The 19063-nt window shown below is 44.0% G+C and overlaps 1 protein-coding gene across 1 annotated transcript in view; it reads right to left on the reverse strand.

Moving 5' to 3' along the window:
• Positions 1-19063, reverse strand: part of LOC146811679 (zinc-binding protein A33-like) — a 137870-nt gene that overhangs the window by 38735 nt on the left and 80072 nt on the right. The window contains exon 4 of the mRNA XM_085614521.1: positions 689-919. Within this exon, the coding sequence (XP_085470647.1) occupies positions 689-919 (231 nt within the window). The remainder of the gene's footprint in view (positions 1-688; positions 920-19063) is intronic.

The following is a 19063-nucleotide window of genomic DNA, read 5'->3' on the forward strand; positions in this document are numbered from 1 at the left end:
TAAAACCAGCTGTGGGAGTGGTTTAGGGCTCAGCTGTACCTTTTCCTGAAGCTAACTCCGCCTCCCTGACAACAGCAGCAGATCTATGCTGAAGAGACTGGTGGAAGAGTCCTCAACAGAAACTACCTCAAAACTGCATAAAGCGCTCCAGACTCTACACCGCCATGAAGCAATGTAGTCCCTGAGCTGCACAAACAAAAATATGCAGGTATGACCAGCCTTTAATCGTAGAAATAATTGTCGTAATTGTGGGCTTCAAGGAGGACCAGCAGGAGGGGGTTGTGACCATCTGGCCTAGCACAACTACTTCCCACATCCATCTTAAGAGCTGGAATTAGCGCCAACCTAAGCAGATGGCTGTAGTACTTCAAGAACTGCAATGTATGAACTGCATAAATACAGATTGATCCCATTTAGGTTTACCTGGTAATCAACCTAATGGGATGGAGGGGAAAAATCACACCAACAGTATACACATTATAGGTTAGCTTGCATGGACTATGAAGCAAAGAATCTGAAATACCACTCCTGGTATGGCAGAAACTTAAAGGAGTTTAGTCCCTTCGAACAAAGAACAGGATCCAAAATCCTTAAACGCACACATTTTGCTTTGCTAGTCACTTTGATCAATAGAGTCAATCTTCAAGCAAACAAGATTACTAACAATGAACATAGATCTGTTGCTTACCTTGAGGAATGTAAGGGGATCTTGCTCATTCAGCATAATCTGTGTAGCACTTATGGTCTCCTGGATCCGCAAACAGTGTTCCTTCACCTCTTTCAGACTCTCCTGTATCCCCAGCTGAGCAGTCTCTTCTTGGGCACAAAGTTCATCATGCATCTTTCCTTCCAGATCCTCCAGGCCCTTACGAAGCTTGCCATACATGGAGGAGATGCTGGTTTTAGTGTTGGTGTCCCACTAGAAGTAAAAGCATATTTAGCCAGTGCTCAGCACAAAACATCAGAAAATGAAGTACCAGTCCATTCCTTTTCCAGCCCTCATTGGGCACCTTCTCCATGCAGGAAGTTCTATATACTTTACATAAGATACACGTCTGTACACTGGCCCTTAGATGAAAAGGTGTAGCAAACCATAGATACAAATTGCATGCAAGAGATACCCAGAGAAAAGTATAAAAAGGGAAGGGAAGAGAAGAGAGCACGGAACAGTACTCATAACTACAGACTAGAATTTGGGAACAGGGGGGAGGGGGTAATCTATTTTAACCACTTGCAGCTCATTTTCTAACATCAAGAAGTTAATCATAATAAAACAAAAAAGTAAATAAAAAAAATTAAACCAAAACACAATTGGTTCCTGAATTCAGAACCACTAAAGCTGGCCCAGCCTAGATTATCCTTCAAAAGTGGTAGAAACATAAAGGATTTAGTGGGACATACAAGACCTAAAAAAACAAAAACAAAAAACACAGTCCCGAGACTAAGACGAGCCCTATGGGATGTGACGCGGTAACAGGGCATTATCCATGTGGTAAATGTAATGTGTGTTTTCTCAAGAAGAAAACAGAAAATTGACTTAGGCTTACCAACCCCTTGGATCATCACACATCCTAATAACTGCAATACAAGTAATGTGGTCTACATTGTGATCTGCAAATGTGGGCTGAAATATATAGGAATGACCACAAGAAAAGTAAGAATACATATTAATGAGCACTGAAGTACGGTCAGATGAAGAAAAACAGTTGCAAAAATGAGGCATTTCCTGGAACAAGGTAATCGGGAAGATCATTTCAGCGGGTGTTATCTTGGAAAAACTGAATCCCGGACTAATGAATATCCTGTTGAAATTCGAGCAGAGACGGTCTATAGAATGAGAATAAAGTCCCAGGGATTTAATGAATGTAGGAAGGTGGATATCTGACTATGGTTACCCCCAACTTTTTGCCTAGTGTCTAGCTGGTTTTTCGACTTAGTTGGCCTGAGATCCTGCCATTCAGGGTCTCAGGCTGTCTGCTCTCTCTTTAAAATGGACTCCATGTACCCTAGGTACATAACCAATTGGTAAGGATCACCTTATTGGACCCTGTACAGTGTACCCTAGGTACCCAGGGCATAGGTGTACCCTAGGCCTCCCAGGGGCTGCAGCATGTATTATGCCACCCCTGGTCTGGCCTTCCAATCAGACACAACTGGCTGATCACTCAGCTGGGGCAAGGTCGTGTAATCACCCCTTGCTTAGATATAGTATGCCTATATCTACCCTTATATATAGACACATGTGTACCTATCAGTCACTCCTATGGCAGGCCTTAACAATCCTGGAGGCAGAGTGCTTGGTAACATGTGAGATGGTGCTCTAGCATGAGCTGAGCCTGTCTGCAGCTTTCGGAACCATGTCCTTATAGCTGTTCTATGATATAGCCTACCATATACTCTTAAAGTGCCTTATAATCTTAGACGGTTATGGTAACTATGGTTTGGCTTTATCAAAACATGTCGTGTAAGGTGTCTAACACTTTGGAATAATACCCCCATACCATTTCTGGTGATGAGGATATTATTCCTCCCTTCTAGAGGGAGAGACATGTTAAAATCCTACTTTGCTGTTTATCTCTAACCAAAGCCTCAGCATCACAAAATGGATGCTGCTGCCACGACACAAGTCTGACCTCCTGCAGCTGGGAGTGATCCCAGCCAGGGAGGCCTGGACAATAGGTTTCCTGCTTGGGGAGGTGCTAGCACCTCCCCAGACAGCCTTTAGTGTATTGGGGCAGGGTGGGCTGAAAGGAATGAGACATGCCTGGGGCACACAAGGTGTTCCTTGCATAGTCCAGTTCAAACCGGCGCTGGGGCACTCCAGCCCCAGCTCTGGCGTGAAACTGGACAAAGGGAAGTGGGTGTAACCACCCCCTCCCAGGTCCCACCCATAAGGCGTGACCTAGCAGGTATCCCAGCCCCCCAGATTAGTATAAGAGTGGGAGTTGGGCCTCAAGACTTTAGATTATCCTGAACCTGCAACTTGAACAGAAACTCTGGACCTTCGATATTCGACGAAAGAAGAAGACTGAAGAATCTCCCTTGTAGCCAAGGAGTGGCTACCCTGTGCAAACAGGCACCATCAAGAGACTACCCTTTGCTTTGCGACCGTTCTACGAGGAACCGACTGCAGAGCCCGACCAGAGCCTTGACTTCCAGACTTCTCCGACCCTCATCCACATCTGCAGCAGAGCTGAGATCCGTGGAGGCGACGAGCGACGTGGGACCGGCTACCTGGGAAAAGTGGCTAGTAACTTACAGCACAGCTTCTGAGGTACCCTCGAAGTTGTGCACCGGGGATTGAGAAGCCCCAACCCCAAGCACCATCTGCACCGAAGATCAGCCCCCCACACTCCACGAGTCCTGCGTGGGGCCCTTCAGCATTTTCCTGCTTGCCGCGTCTGTCCGGTTGCTTGCCCGCTGGCTAGTGGCCTTTGTGACGACGCACCCTGAAATCTTCTGCGCTGGTTTGGCTCCTCCAGACTGGCTCCCGCTTCTCTGCAAAGAAGAAGCACCCCAGACCTTCCTGGTCTGCACCAGAAGCAAGTCCTTCGTTCTTCGTGGGTTCCGCTTGCCAAGGCTTGGTGAGTCCTAGTCCAACTTCGACGCCGCCGACAGCAAGAGCCTTCGTGGGACAGCTCGCCTCCTGGTCCTGGTCGTCCTCGACACTTCCTGGTCCTCCTGGCTGCAGCGACAAGCTTCACCTTCACCTGCAAATCTTCACGACATCGCCTGGTTCCTTCCTGGTTCCACGTGGTCACTGGCTAGTGACCTTGACTCTGTCCCTTCTGCTTGCAGGTTTCTTCTCTTCTAGATCCCAGCCTTGGGATCCACCGGACACTCTTCACTGACTGCCTGTCAGCATCTTTCTTCAGGCATCCATAGGAGTCGACGACGAAAACGACGCATCTTCACCCCTATGCACCCGCAGCCTGTGGGCTAGGTAACTTGGGTACTCCGGTGCTCATCAGGATAGTGACTATCCTAGTGTCTAGTTTTCCAGTCTCAACTTCCTAGCTACTCCGGAAGTGTCCTAAATCTACCGTTTTCTAAACTGTACTATTGCTATTGACTTTTACGCATTACGCGTGAGTGTTTCCACTCTGCACACGAATCCCGTGGGCCTCCCACTTCCTAACTACGCTAGTGTAGTGTAGCCCCAGCGATTCCCTAGGCCTAGGCCTATTCTATTTCCGTGACAGTGGTTCTTATACCACTTACTTAGTATATGGTTTGCGTGGCCCCTAGGGCCTAACTGTATTACTTACCTGTGTGACTTACTGTATGCATTAATAAGACTGTGTTGTACTTACCTCTAATCTCATAAAGAGTGCTGAGGGTTTGCTTAGAATAAATACACTTTATTTTATATATATATCTGTTGTGGTGTCCTTTCATTTGGTATTCAAGGGATTATATATGGTATCACAGCTGGCTTCACATGCCATTCAGAGTTTAGCCTAAGACTGCTCTTGTCCATGCTACCACTAGGATAGCTGGTCTATAAGGTTGACTTTACAACCAATCACCATAAGGGTATTTGGACTGATATAAGGTGTACACTATAACTAGTGACATCATACATCAGGCCAACTTCTCACAATGAAGGCATCTGATAGGCCCAGGTGGGAAACAGTTTAAATGGCTGTTTCCAACGTAGAACTTACTTAGCAAAGAAGAGTGGACCTTTTACTTGTGTGGGGTTAGATGCTGAAGCAGATATTGGAATCACTGAACGGGAAAAATCCAGTCAGTGATATCAGTAACAAGTGTATCCTGAGGCCCCTACTCCTCATAAAAACACAGAGAAATTGCCCTGCTTTGTACTAAAAGGAAGGTACTCTCCTCCTGCTGATCCCCTGCCTTATACAATGTTATAGGGATGTGCGAGACAAGAGGATATAACCGTAATAAGCAAGAGTGTTGGATAAGACATTCACATTAAGATGCCGCCTGTAGTACCTGGCTTGTAAGTTATCTTAAAGCTAGTTGAGGCATGCGGGATTACATTTCCTAGGAGTCCCAGAGATGAGGCGATCGCGCGCGTTTACATGCGGCATGTATATAGGGGTCCAAACTGGCATGTCCGCATACATAAAAAGATGTTCACTGGCAGTCAGATAGGCAACTGGATAGGATCTGTGCCTTAAAGTAAGGTGTGGTGGGTTGGCTGCATTTGAATGTAAATGTAAATGTAAATGTGTATGTGCTTATATAGCGCCGAATCACCCCTAGGGGTATCTCAGCGCTGTACTCATACCGCTGTAGGAACCCTTCCTGGCTATCCGTGTGAAGTGTCCACTCCTGGGCACCCCCATGGTGAAGCCAGGCATCCCAGCGCTGTTGGGGCCATTGTGGAGACTAAGCAAGCTATTGCCCAGAGTTGCAGCGTGGGACCCATGATTAGAATAGGCACTGAGGCGAGAATATCAGGTCCGAGGAATTTATAGCCCGAGACCCTGCCGCATCGGGAATCGAACCCTGGTCCCGGACCAGTGCTCTGCATCAAGGTCTGCCACTAACCATTGAGCCACACTTCTCCACTGAACAGGACAGCATCCCGATTATGGATTGTAAACCACTCCTATGTCATCTGCTCTGAGCGAGATCAATCAGATGCGGGCGGTCACCACCAGCCAGCGGTTCATCTTATTTTTATCTGCACAGCACACAGTCTGCCAGTAGTATGGCATTGCGGCATATTCGAGAGTCCGGAGTGACTTTTTCCAGTGGTTCTAGTAATACCTTCACAGACCGGAGCCTGGTGTGGTTTGTGGAGATGTGCTCGAGATGGTCTGTTTTTGGGGATTCAGTTTCACTGAAATGTTGGCTGTAGGCAGTCACTGCGGGGACTCATCAGATAGGTTAGTGTTTGAAGACGGTATTCATGAGCTCATCGTTCCCTGGCTATCTACGGCCTCCTTTGGGTACACGATGCGGTCATGGCCTGCTTGCCACTTAGTGAAATCTGTGATGTCGGCATTCAGGGCACTGGGCTTTACAAGCAGAAGATGCCAATAATACATTTGAGCGCACCTTCATGGCTCACTGGCATGTGCTGGATATGGCCCGAGTTGCAGACACCAATGTAATAATAACAATAGGAACATACTTAGTTTAGGTTTCGTCTGCACAACGCTTGCACTGTGCTTGTGAAATCTATTGTTTTTAATATATTTGCTATTACTTAACAGCACTAGTAATTGTGCAATATATTTGCTTTCTTCTACATAAACTAGCCATAACACTTTAACACTCGCTGTATCTTATATTGTACAACTACTCAGCAAGCTACAACTTACAACACAAAACTGCTCATTATTAATCATATAGGCAAAACCGAATGCATTTACCAATGACTGTTCTAATTGTTGTTTTTAATGTCCATGTATATACTGGATTACTTCCGATTATATCACTATGTAGTTTTATATACTTGCGAAAAGGCCTCTGAAGTTCCTGGACCTATTACAACCGATTTTAATAGGATCTGCTGGAAATGTTTGAGAAACTAACTCACTCACACACACACAAACACACACGTCCGCTTTGTCACCTTTTGACGAATCTTCCCAAAGTTGTCCCTAAAAAGTGCTTTTTTTTGCCTGGTTTGTTCATGGAAAGGTTGTGTGATCTGTCAAGCAAAATGTGGACCGGAGGTGGGGAGAGCAAGAAAAAGGACTTTAAGAAGCACTACTGTAAAAACCACTGAACGGAATTACACCAAATTTGTCAGTAAGATCCACAGATTGTGCTTTTTGTAATTTGGAGTAAATCTGTTCAGTAATTTGTGAATTTAAGGTTTAAAGATAGATTTGTATATCTGGACGGTTGGGTTTGAGAGAGCTTGCAGAAGCGCCAATAAGCAAAATCTACTAGGGATACACTGCCCACCCTAGGCCCCATAAAACCATAGCAGAAATGGAAAGGGAAATTGCCGCAATCCTGCAAGATTGCAGCAAAATACAATTTTAAAATGGCACCCGTCATTTTGATATTTATATGTCAAGGGGCATCAATAGGGCCTCCCACACCATTTTCAGCCCTGGGCACCCCACCCCCAGGGATGGCTCACTTACTCTGTCCCAAGGAGCCACCACCTGGACACAGTTTCCCTGCCCGCACTATCATAGGCAGGGAAACATTTTTTCTACAGTCTGGCGGGAGAATTTTCTAATTTCCCACCAGATGGGAGCAAACATCAAGTCTTCTCCCAGCCAGCAGAAACTTTAAAAGTGCTCTCGCTGGCTGGAAGCAGTCTTCTGTTCCCCTGCAAGCAATACAGAACATATTGGTCTCGCCTGGAGGGAGCAGGATAAATAGTTCCCCCCTCTGGGTGGGGGCAATGCCAGCTACTGCACCATGCATCGAGCCTATGGGGCTGCAAGGGGGCAGGTCCTGGGGCTGTCCTCAGCCTTGGGGCAAAAATAGGCTAGGGGTGGTCAACACAGCAACCCTCCTCTTTTAAAAGGAGGTCAGCCCCAGGGGTCCCTGGGGCCAATTAAGAGTCAGGGAGGGGGTGCATGCCCCCCTCTCCTTTATGTTTTGGCTGCAGAGGATGGGATACCAAAGGCCAACCCTAAGCTGCGCAGGCCAAATGCTGTACGCACTATAGGGTTGGCTGCCTGAGAGGACTTGGGCGCAGGGCCTGGCTGCAAGCCAGGTTCTGCAGCCAATCCCAAGCTGACTACGACAAAGGGCCATGCAAAGAGTAGGGTTGGCTGCCTCTGAGGGGGTTGACTGCCAAGGAAAGTTGCCAACCCCCTGCTGTGCACGGCCAAAGGCGGTGTGCTGCGTCGGGTTGGCTGCAGACAACCTGCTGCTGCTTGGTTTTAGGTACGGTAATAAAAGATTACTTTATGGTAAAACACAGAAATGCACTGAAAAACACAAAGGTTAAAGTTCAGTGAATAGGTCAGTTATAGTATTAATGTTTTGAATTGAAAACAACTGCTGAATGCGGGCTTTTGAATTCAAAATGTTAATGTGGTCACTGACATTAGCTAACTAGAACATTACTTTAAGCTTTTTTTTTTTTCAGAGTAAATACACACACACACAGTTATTTTTTTAATAACTATTACCTACAAAAGGAACTGCCATATCTATGCGCTTTTCACCCACATATGCCAATTTAACAAAGGGGTGGTGGGAGGCAGAAGCGATCTGGACCCAACAGAACTCTAAAACCTTGGAGCACTTGATTTTATGGGTACAATATATTGACATTAGTTTTTAATCTGGTGAGTGAGAGATCTTAACTTTATTAAATCATTGAACAACAATCCCCCAGAATTTCAATTATACCCATAACATCAGTGCCATAGAAGTAACCTATCTTGACATAGAAATTCATGTATGGGATGGTAAAATGTGTACCAAAATACACTGGAAGCCCACAAACTGTTATAGCTTACTACGTGCCGATAGTGGACAGTCTAGCGCACTCAAAATGAGTATGCAGTTTGGCAAACTCATCAGAGAAGGACACAACTGCTCGGAAGACAATGAATTTGCCATATAAGCTGAAGACATGTCAAAGATTCCTTTGTAGAGTTTATCCATACTCAGTATTAGATGATGCACTAAAGAGAGTCTGGAAAGAAAAACGGAAGAACCACTATTCCCCAAAAAGGTAGCGGAGAAGTCAAGTAATGATATCAGGTATATTATGGATTGCAATACCTTTAGTCATGAGGAGAGGAAATCTTAAAAAGAAACTGGAACCTGCTCAAAATGGACGAAACTGAGCCAAATACTGCCCGATTATCCTAAGGTCACTTATGACAGCCTCACTGGGAGAGCGTTTAACAAAGGTTTAAGGAAAGTACCAAAATTGATAACTCAATTTGGTTTTTAGCGCTACTTAAAGATCAAAGCATGTTCCCATGGCCAAAATAAGATGACTTGAGTTGCCCAATGGAAAACCAATGATAAAGGAATGGATAAACTGTGAGACAACACATCTCGTATCTGTCCTGGAGTGCAAATGTGGAGAGAAATATGTAGGAAGCACGGTCAACAAATTGAAACTATGGATTCTGCAATCTTCAAGCCATCTCCAACAGGGACTCAACATATTCCATGGCAAAACATATCTGGGAAAATCAGACTGGCAACAAGTCGAAGATTAGTTACTATGGCACTCAACATGTCATGAAGGCATCAAGAGGAGGTGACCAAGAGTTGACTGAGATTGGAGTCAAAATGGATCATCTTGATGGGCACGGAGATGTGGAATTACATGTACATCTATGAGTTGACTGCATCTGGTACCCCGCCACTTTGCATTTGCCATATGCACTCTTTATCCCTCGATTGGTTGAAACTTTGAATTCACCCTACCAGTTGGCCTGCCAGGCTCTCTCGAAGAGCACGATTTGTAGTCGCAATGTCCTTACAAACAAGATAAAGTATCAGTATTTGCTATGCTGAAGTTTGAATTTTAGTCCATGTGTAAATTAATGGATGACACGAACTGTAAGCTGGATTTCTCTGCATTTGGCACTTTCGTCAGTACTTTATAGGGTCAGACAGCTTCAAGATATTGCATAAATTGGATTCCTTTGCATTGAGCACTTTACCCGTAGCACTATGTGGTCTGATGGCTCTAAGAGACTGTATAAACTTGGATTATGTACCTAGGATAAGTAGGGCACAACAGACCACTGATGACAACATGCCTTGCACACAGCACTTTGTCTCACCAATATGATTCAGTGCAATAGAAGGCATGCCACTGGTGCCCTAATTGCAATATCCTCCGCATGTACCACTCAGTCTCTATTACAATTGGCCTTGTTTTATGCTATTTTGCTAATTGATTATGCACTTTTGTAAATGTAATAACATTGACTCATGAGAGTCCTGAAGATGCTCAGATAATTGGTCAGCATTCTCGTTAGCCAGAGCTTCGCTTCATTACCATGCGGGCTTTCGCATTTGGGTCCTGAAGATGGTCAATGGAGTGGCTTTGGACCTACAAGAGTATGGTATTTGGGTCCTTTATATTTATTAATTAGGTGGCATTGGTTGTGCATGCATGGTGAGTCACTTAGTACTTCACTCAAAGGAATGAGTACTAAAACATGCACAGTAAGGAGATCGGATCGTGTCATTGTGAATGGAATTATATTGGTGGACTAAAATACATAGTCTGGTATGGCAACACTTCACATATATGTAACATGCAACTGATCTGGAGACTTGTGTTTCATTTGACTTCTGATTTCCCATCTTAGTGATATGGGTACTTATATAGTACATTATTTGGAAATTCTGACATGGTAATGTATTTTATCGTTTGTGTTCCTTTTTTCAACAATCTTAGCCCTATAGTACTTTACTGGAGAGAATGTTACCAACACTAAAGATTATGTTGGATGGATTTCCCCAACTGCTGTTTTAACACTTTTTTTATTTTTTAAAGCAATGGACGATATATTGGGTTATGTAATAGAATTTTCTAGAGATTGTAAATTACGCAGAATCTTAAATGCATAGTAGTAATCTACAAAATTACCTCGCCAGAGCTTTCAAAATTGTTCAATGAAGAGGCCATGCACATATTTGTATTTCATCTTGATTGTGAATTTATAATGTGCATTGTATTGAATGCTTTACAGATGTATTTCGCTCAGGGCAGGGGTTCCACGGTACAAACGAGATGGCAATCAATTTAAGAGCACTTTTTAAAAAACTGACCTTTGCAGTGTAGTATTTGTATGGTTGGGGGTGGTTGTCTCTTTCGAGCACTCTAAACTCTATGACCGGTTGAAGGCTCCAGCCAAAAAGTGTCACTATACCTGTATCATTTGCACTATGGAGAAGAGAAAGATTAGATAAATACTGTTTGTGGTAAACCCACCTGGCTATGCTGCCTGTGTTCTTCGGCCAGCAAATGACAATTAGATATCATTTGTAGGAAATCGACATGGAGGGAAAACGGTTTGTATGTATATATACTGAAAAACCAAAAGGTTACAGGGATGTTCTAGTTAGGCTCAGATTTCACTCGTACAAAACCATTTAAATTCAGCAGTTATAGTTACCTGGGCTAACTATAACGTACGTTCCCACAAAGCACGACTTATGACCTCACATAATACATCACTCCTTGAACTGGTCAGTGCCATCACTGACCTCATCCAGTGAAAGTTTTGGAAGAGTTTGAGAGTTAAAGATGTATACTAAGCAACTGCATAAATTAAATTACTATTCTTTTTGTACTACGGAGTGATACCTTTTCAAATATATATATCATCTGAGTGACACTGACTTTATAAGAGTGGGAGTGGGTGTCTGAGTGGTTGTATGAGTGTGTGAGTAGCTATTTGGTTGAACGAGTGACTGGCTCTATGGGTGGACGACTAAGTGGCTGCAGGAATGGCTGAGTGAATGACTGAATGTGCAAGTAGATGTATGGGTAGGCGAGTAGCTGTTTGACTGGGTGTATGAGTAGGTGTGTGAGTGGCTGTTTTACACAGTAAGTATTTGTGTGAGTGGCTATATAGATGAGTGAGCGGCCACGTGAGCGATTGCATTGATGGGTGAATGGGTATGCAAGTGGTTTGGTGCATGTGTGAATGGGTGAGTGAGTAACTATTAGTTTCTGCATGGGTAAGTGGCTGTATAGGGAGAGAGTGGTTGTGTGAGTAGCTTAGTGTGTGTGTCAGTAGTTTTATGGGTGTGACTGGGTGTGTGAGGTTGGATGGAGGTGTGAGTGGGTGGATGTGCTAGTGCATCTGTGGATGTCAATAACATCATGAGTGAGGTCACTAATTAAGTCTTGAGTGATGTAATATGTGAGATCCTAAGCAGTGCATTGCGGGGCACCAGTTCTAGTTTGCTCAGATAACTAAAACTGCTGAATTGCAATTGTTTTGTACGAGTGAAATCTGAGCCCAACTAGAACGTCCCTGTAACCTTTTTTTTTTTTTTTTTAAAGAGAATTTCTACTTCAAAAAAAAAAACAAATTATTTCCCAACTGTAACCTATAACCATTGAGTGGGGGTGAGTGAGTGGCTGTATCGGTAGGCAAGTAGCTATATGGGTCTGTGAGTGGGTGTGTGACTGTATGCAGTGATGTAACATAGGCTCCCGTTGTGCGGGGGGCCCCAGAGCTTCAGGGGGCCCTCCGCACAGTAGCCTGGCCTGAGACCTCCTGATTGAGTCCGGAGCACCCCCCCACCCCCATGTACCTTGCAGGGGGCCACCTCAAGTTTTGTTATGCCACTGACTGTATGGGGGTGTACGAGGCTGTGTGTACACATTTCTCACCTTTAATCTGCCTCTTGCTGCTCATTTCTCATCATTATTTTGTTTCTTTCTCTTAGTTTTCTTACCTCTATTTTGCCTCTTTCTGATAGTTTCTCACCTTAGGGACTGATACAGCTCCAGCCAAGCAAAAGCAAACAACTAGGTTCCAGGGGTGGGCAGCCCAGGACATAGAAGGGGCCGGCCCTGGGGGGGTGTAGCTCCCCATGGCCATTATTGATCCAGGAAGAGGCCGCACACCTCCCCCATGTATTTTACTTGCTGCCCTGGGGAGGTGATGGTCCCTGGGGATCAAGAGAGCCCATGAATTGGGAGGGGGCTTTCCATTATGTAAAAAAGACTCAGGGAGGTGGTGGCCCCCGGGGCACAAAGCTTTAGGAGGGGGTACCTGTAAGCCCCCCCCCTCACCTTTTTGAAAGAAAGACAAAAAAAAAAAAAAAAAAAAAAAAAAGAAGAAAGAAGGCCTAAGCCAATTGGGACTTCATGAAAAACAGACGCGGAGGCCTGCACTCTTTTTTTTAATGTTTCTTTTGGCCCAGTCAGGGTCTTAGGGGGATCTCAGCAAGGGGGTCAGGGTATTCCTACCCTGCGCACTTTAAAAAAAAAAAAAAAAAAAAAAGCTTTTTTGTGGAGCAAAGTTCCAAGATGGCTGCCAACACTTCCTGGTTGAAGTGTTGGCAGGCAATCAGATTTGAGAACCGAGACAGTCGGATCCGCATCCCTATATACACACACACACAATATTTTTTTTAAATCTCTCAAAAACTACTGAACAGATAAACAAAAAGGATTATTTCTGGACCAAGAGCTACCTTTCTGCCAAATTTGGTGTAATACCATCCAGCGGTTTGGGCTGCAGTCCGGTCCAAAAAATAAAAACTCTATAGAAATTAACATGGTAAAATACTTGACGGATCACCCCGAAACCTTCCATGCACAATAAAAATCACTGGCACACTTTTTTCTGGAAAATTTCGTGAAGCTATGCTAACCAGCGGTAAAGATATTCGCAAGTCAAAAAAACTTTCTATGGAAAACGTGTCCTAACCATAACTACCTGCTGACGACCACCTGGAGGATATAAATATCTCATCCTTAAAGACTAAAGATTAGTCTTTCAGCACTTGTGTTAACGTTCAGTGCTGAAGTAAAGTTGAAATTGAGAAGTGTATGCCAGATATTTTAACAAATGCTATTTAAACTACCCTGGGCTGCTTCTTTAAAGACCCGAGTAGAAACAGGATGGCTGAAAGTATGTACCAACAAGGGCTCATGCATACACTGACATTTCGCAAGTGGCATGCGCCAGTGGTGATGGGGGGGTGCATTTGTTACGTCGCTGAAGGACAGATGCCATAAAAAACGTGTAGCCAAAATATTGAGCAGGAGAGTGGCAAGGATGTTGACAAATTGGGAGCACACTACTGTAAATTTAGAACTAAAGCATGGTGTGGTAGGGCTGCCATTACAGACATATTTTCAATAGAAATGCCCATTACATTTGCACAGACATACAGATCTACTAATAAAACTATACAGCGCACAAATGCCAATGTGAGAAAAATCAGCAATTACCAAGCGTATGGATTTGTTTTGATCATATTAAAATCTTTGTTTCCACCACACTTCAGAATTGTATAAAAGATGCACTTTATTTGTAATTGATATATTTTAAAATTAGCATAGTTTATTTAAATGCATTTAAATTCTGTTGTGTGCTAGGATAAAAACATCCTACAGCCTTTCATTTCACACTTCCAGTACCCAGCAAGATTGACACACACATCTTCCCACTTTGCAGTCAGGCAATGAAAAGCAAACACCAAGCTCCCTTTAAAGAGTATAGACTACAATTTGCCAGACGACAGAGCCTGACATTTGAGCTCTGTCTTTGCATGTGCAGCAAATGCGACAAGAACAGACTTTAAAGGCTACTTAATTGCTCACTCAAATTCTGAACTCCAGCATGGCTTTTTTGGGGGCACTTCAGCCCCTTCCTCTCTCCTTCCAGGGCCTATGGAATAGACGTGAGATTGAGGAATAGGATTGTTTATGTTATCTGCAGTGATCACTGACCAAAATAAACAAGCTGGTAGACAGAAAATTGTTCCTCACATGCATACAAGATTAATGGACTGGTAGTGGGAAGGATTAGCAGAATCAGTCAAGCAAAAATCTATGAGGCAGGAAACCTTTCCAAAGGAATACAGCACGTTTACCTATGTGAACTGGGATACGACGAGAACTGAATGCATGTACTCTTGTGGAGTGCCTCAGCCAAAAAAGAAAATGTAATTCCCAGAGCGCTCATTTAAGATTACATTAAGCCAGTCAGAGGTGATAAAGAGGATATGCTTCACAGGAGGGACAAAAACATGCTGGATACCTTCCAACAAAGCAACCAAATAGCAAACAAGCCAATGTGAGTTACAGAACATAAAGCCTATGTTAAGCAATGGGTGGAATGCACTCCTAGGGAAGGTTTCAGCATGTCCCCAATAGGTCTTTAAAACCAGACAGCTGCACTGTCTGGTATGCTTAGACCTAAAAGGAAGGACTGTGCTAAAAGCATAACATATGCGGGACTTGAAAATGTAGGATCCGTTAGGTGTTATACAGTGAATCAATCAAAAAAATTAAGGAGTAATCAAGCAGAAAAGAATGGAGAGAGTGATGGAGGTAACAAGCATTTGCAATGCAATAGGACTCTCATTTACGCGAGTTTGCGCTATTGGCATTATAAATGACAATGCCTTTTATTTAGGTTTTACAAACAAACACAAATAAAAGGCATTGTCATTTACAATGCCAATAGCTCAAAACTCGCGTAATTGCGAGAAAGATTGCATTGCAAATGCTTGTTCTAAGTGAACTGGCCGCAGGTCTTGTTCCTACACCAGCTGGCGCCAGAGAACCAGAAATGAATGCTCTCTGGCATAGATAAACTGCAGACAGACAGACGCTTCATTTAAAACCAATATATATTTTTTTGTGAAATGAGTTTACCGGCATTTGTATTGTACAGCACTAGTGTTTGGAAATTATGTATTCAGGTGTGAAATGACATCGTTTGTTGGCTTTATAAGAGGGAGGAAATATTAGCAACACTTTACCTGATCACTTTAAAAAGGATAAATTCCCAGTTCAAGAACTATTCCAATAGGATTTTTCGAATTGTATTTTTTTTATCCTGAGTAAATGAGATGCGTCATTATTCCTTTCTGCATAATGTACATTTTTCATCACGTGACTGACCTCGTAAGTAGACGGTTAATCTACCAGTTAAACGGGCGGCATGCTCGTATAGGATTGCATTATCACATTTACATAGTGCTTTATACCCAATTGTGGGGTCCCGAGCACATTATCGGCTGGTAGTACGCTGGGAGGAGTACATAACTGGATGAGTGTTGCATTTATTTTTGTGAATCAATAAATGGTAGAGTTTTGGTGTCCTGTGCAACCGACTAGTGAGTTGCTTTTATCTTGTCCTGGGGCGTGGTGCCTGGAAGTGTGTTGAAGACGCGAGAGAGAGCGAGAGGCGCGTAAAAGTGGAATTGTGATAAACTGACAGGTACGGGTTGTTTCACAGGTCTGGAATTCTGTTTGTGATACACCTTCCAGTTTATTTCCATGCTGATTACAGCATGTTGATTAATGACTCTGAAGCGCCTTGAAAGTGTGGGAGGAAAAGAAGAACCAGGCACCTTCCGAGGGCATGGGAAATAAGGGCAGATGAAGTTAAAAACAAGACCAGGAGCGAGCAGCAGCCACGGCAGAAGTGTCATGTGACACGGCATGGCCTGATTGAGTGGGGGGGGGGGGGGGGGGGGGAAGGAAGGAGTGCAGTCCTAGGGAGCTCGGGAGCGAGCAGCAGCCAGCTGGCAGCCTGTGCGCCCCTGCTCACTCCCGAGACCCATAGGCCATGGGAGGGAACATTTAGAGATAAGGCAGGACATACCCGAGCCGTTGGCCATTTGGGGGCTTTCTTCTGTGAAAGCCTTCTGCAAATGGCCAATCAAATGCGTGGCCGAAAAAGAAAAAAAACATGAAGAAAAGATGTGTTAGCTGGAAGTCCTTACTAGAAGCCTTGCAGACCGTGCATGCGCTGGCTCAGGCAAGACCTAAAAATGCATACAAAGAGGTTTCTGGTTAGTAGGCCAGTTAGATAACCGATAATAGATTACAAAAAAGCTCAGTTTGGAGCAGAAAGTCTGAGCTGTAAACGATTTCTGCAGATGGTGGCATGTGCCCAAGTAAGCAACAGAAAGATGGAGTGAATCTTCGATTCAGAAATTGCTGATGTTTAGGACTCAGTATAGCACCATGTCCCCTGTAAGTGAACGCCAGTGCACTGAAAGACAATTCAACTGTCAAAAAGTAAATTGCAGACATGGTTTTGCACAAGAGTGATTTACTCACAAGTGCCCATATGCTTCTGAAAACTTTGTAGTAGGACCTGCATCAATGGAGGAGATAATAAGGATTCTAGATGATAGAAACATGGGCAAGCCAAAGGCCAGACTTAGCATCTCCTGGCCAGATGTTTGGTGCAAGGTGTTGCTCTGAGCCATTAGAAGCAGTATTCATTGCCTTGAGGAAAGATCCTTGGGGAGGTAGCTGGCCAATTGTGGAGTGAGCCACAAACGTTTGGCCTACAGATGCTCTTTACTCAATAACCATTTGATTTTTGTGGGCTTTTGTTTAGAAGTTAGAGAAAGATATGGACTTAGTTTTAGGTCTCAGCTAGATAGCCCATGCGCTGTCATCAAGAGACTGTTTTATCCAATATGTGGTTTCCAGCACCACCCATAGGCTTCCTATTTGCTGGCTCAATCACTGCGGCGCTCAGTCTTTCTCCCCATTTGTCCATGCTATGCATGATGCATGCCTCTTCCTTTATTTAGCCCTCCCTAAGAGCATGGACCAAATACTACTATATCACCACTGCTCCTATTTCAGGAACTGTCTTAAGAACTATTTTTTTTGTTGAAGAGCAGTTCACAAGGGCACTCGTGTTTTCACTCGCCCCAAGCTGCATATTCTATAAACAGGCCTGTAAATCTTGTCCTCATCTCGTCACATCTGCTGTGCATTCAAAAGACAGAGGTCAAAGGTTAGCAGTGCTTGCTTCTTCCATCCATCACATCTTTATTTAAATAGGAGCTAGGGTGCATGTCCTGCAGATCCTTTTTGTTTATGGCTACAAACAGTTTCCATTGATGGGTCACTTGTGTTATTTGATGCGGTGGCCTCATCCCAAGCACGGTTTAACAGAGGGGTTGGTTGAGATAAATGTTCTTTTAATAGTACATTGGAGTGGGGGGTGTATGCAGCTCTATCTTCAGTGGAGACATACTCATGGTCTATTTCGAATGGGGCACATAAACGTTGACTGAGGGATGTAGAATGTTTTTTCCACAGGCTCCTCTCCATGTGGTTTATGACTGACATGATGGTTGATGCACCCAGTAATCTTTGCACCACTGTAACAGATGCCTCTCCCCTTTGCTTGTACCACTGCTTTCAGATTTCTTAGGGTTGTGAGAATGTTCTTAAACGGTCCTATTCTCTTTGCAGGGTCATTGGCCCTGGTTAGGGAATCTTCAGGGTTGCTTCCCTCACAAGGTGACTTGTTCGCGGTCACTCCAAGATATTTAGAAGGGCGTCTTTGTTATCCGGTTTCACAGTATTGATGGACTGTGTAATGCCTTTGTTTACAGTCCCCCAGATCCCAACGTTCTTGCAGGGCTTCATTTACAGGTATGTTTGTCATAATTGTCTTCCATTGCTCAGAGCTGGGACTGCAGGCATATTGCATTCTTGCAAGAAGGATGAAATTCAGGGGGTAGAAGCAAAATATTCTTTCTCTGGTTGACTCATGCTATCTGGGGATGCTGCCATTCTTGCCCTCCAAGTTATTTACCTGCTTGTGCCTTGGATGCAGACTGGAGGTAGACTGACTGATATGGGCTGGAGGGAGACCGCATATACAGTTTGACCCAAGGAGCTGGGTTAAATGCTTCTGCCAAGTCCACAGACAGGGGTACAAGTCTTCTGGTGAGGAACTAATAGAAGACATAGTAGAGAATGAAGGTCTCATTTAGAATAGAAAGTCCACACCTGAAACTTCAATTAATAGGGTTGTTTAAGTGATTCCCGTCACCGCATGAAGGCAGAGGTTTCAGGAGGAGTTTAGAGAAGATGGTCTACCATATATATTAGGCTGAAGTGTCGATAGGAGCTGGGTTCAGATGTCTTGCCTTTCTTGTAGAGTGGTAGTATCTGGTTCATTTTCCAAGTTTCCACATGCCATTATGACTGAATAGATGGTCTGTCCTTTCAAAAGGTATTATCACCAATCCACAAAGCTTCTAAAACAGTTTCTTCTGTGAACCATTTGAGCCCTTTTACTGTGAAACTCTTACCTACATTCCACATTAGAAGATCAAACTGATCACAGAAAGGTCAGTAGCTAGCAACGTTCAAAGGATTTGAGAGGAAGACACACTGAACTTAATTCAGGATATAACTGTAGCCTTGACTGAGCAGAACAATGCTCTACACACTGGTCTTCCTATAGTTCTCATCATCCTTTCAAGCAGCTCAATAAGGTTATAATTAATTACATTTGATCACACGGCGGGAAACTGGGTCCTGGTTGAAGTATACAGCACTTGGCATGTGCAACATACAAGGCACACATGGAAACTGCCTCATCTATACATCACCTTTAAGGAAAAGCTGAAGGCGAAGGTCAGCGTTAATGAAAAAAAAGTTCAGCAT

Source organism: Triturus cristatus, chromosome 7, assembly GCF_964204655.1.
Source record: "Triturus cristatus chromosome 7, aTriCri1.1, whole genome shotgun sequence".
In the NCBI taxonomy this organism is placed as follows: domain Eukaryota; kingdom Metazoa; phylum Chordata; class Amphibia; order Caudata; family Salamandridae; genus Triturus; species Triturus cristatus.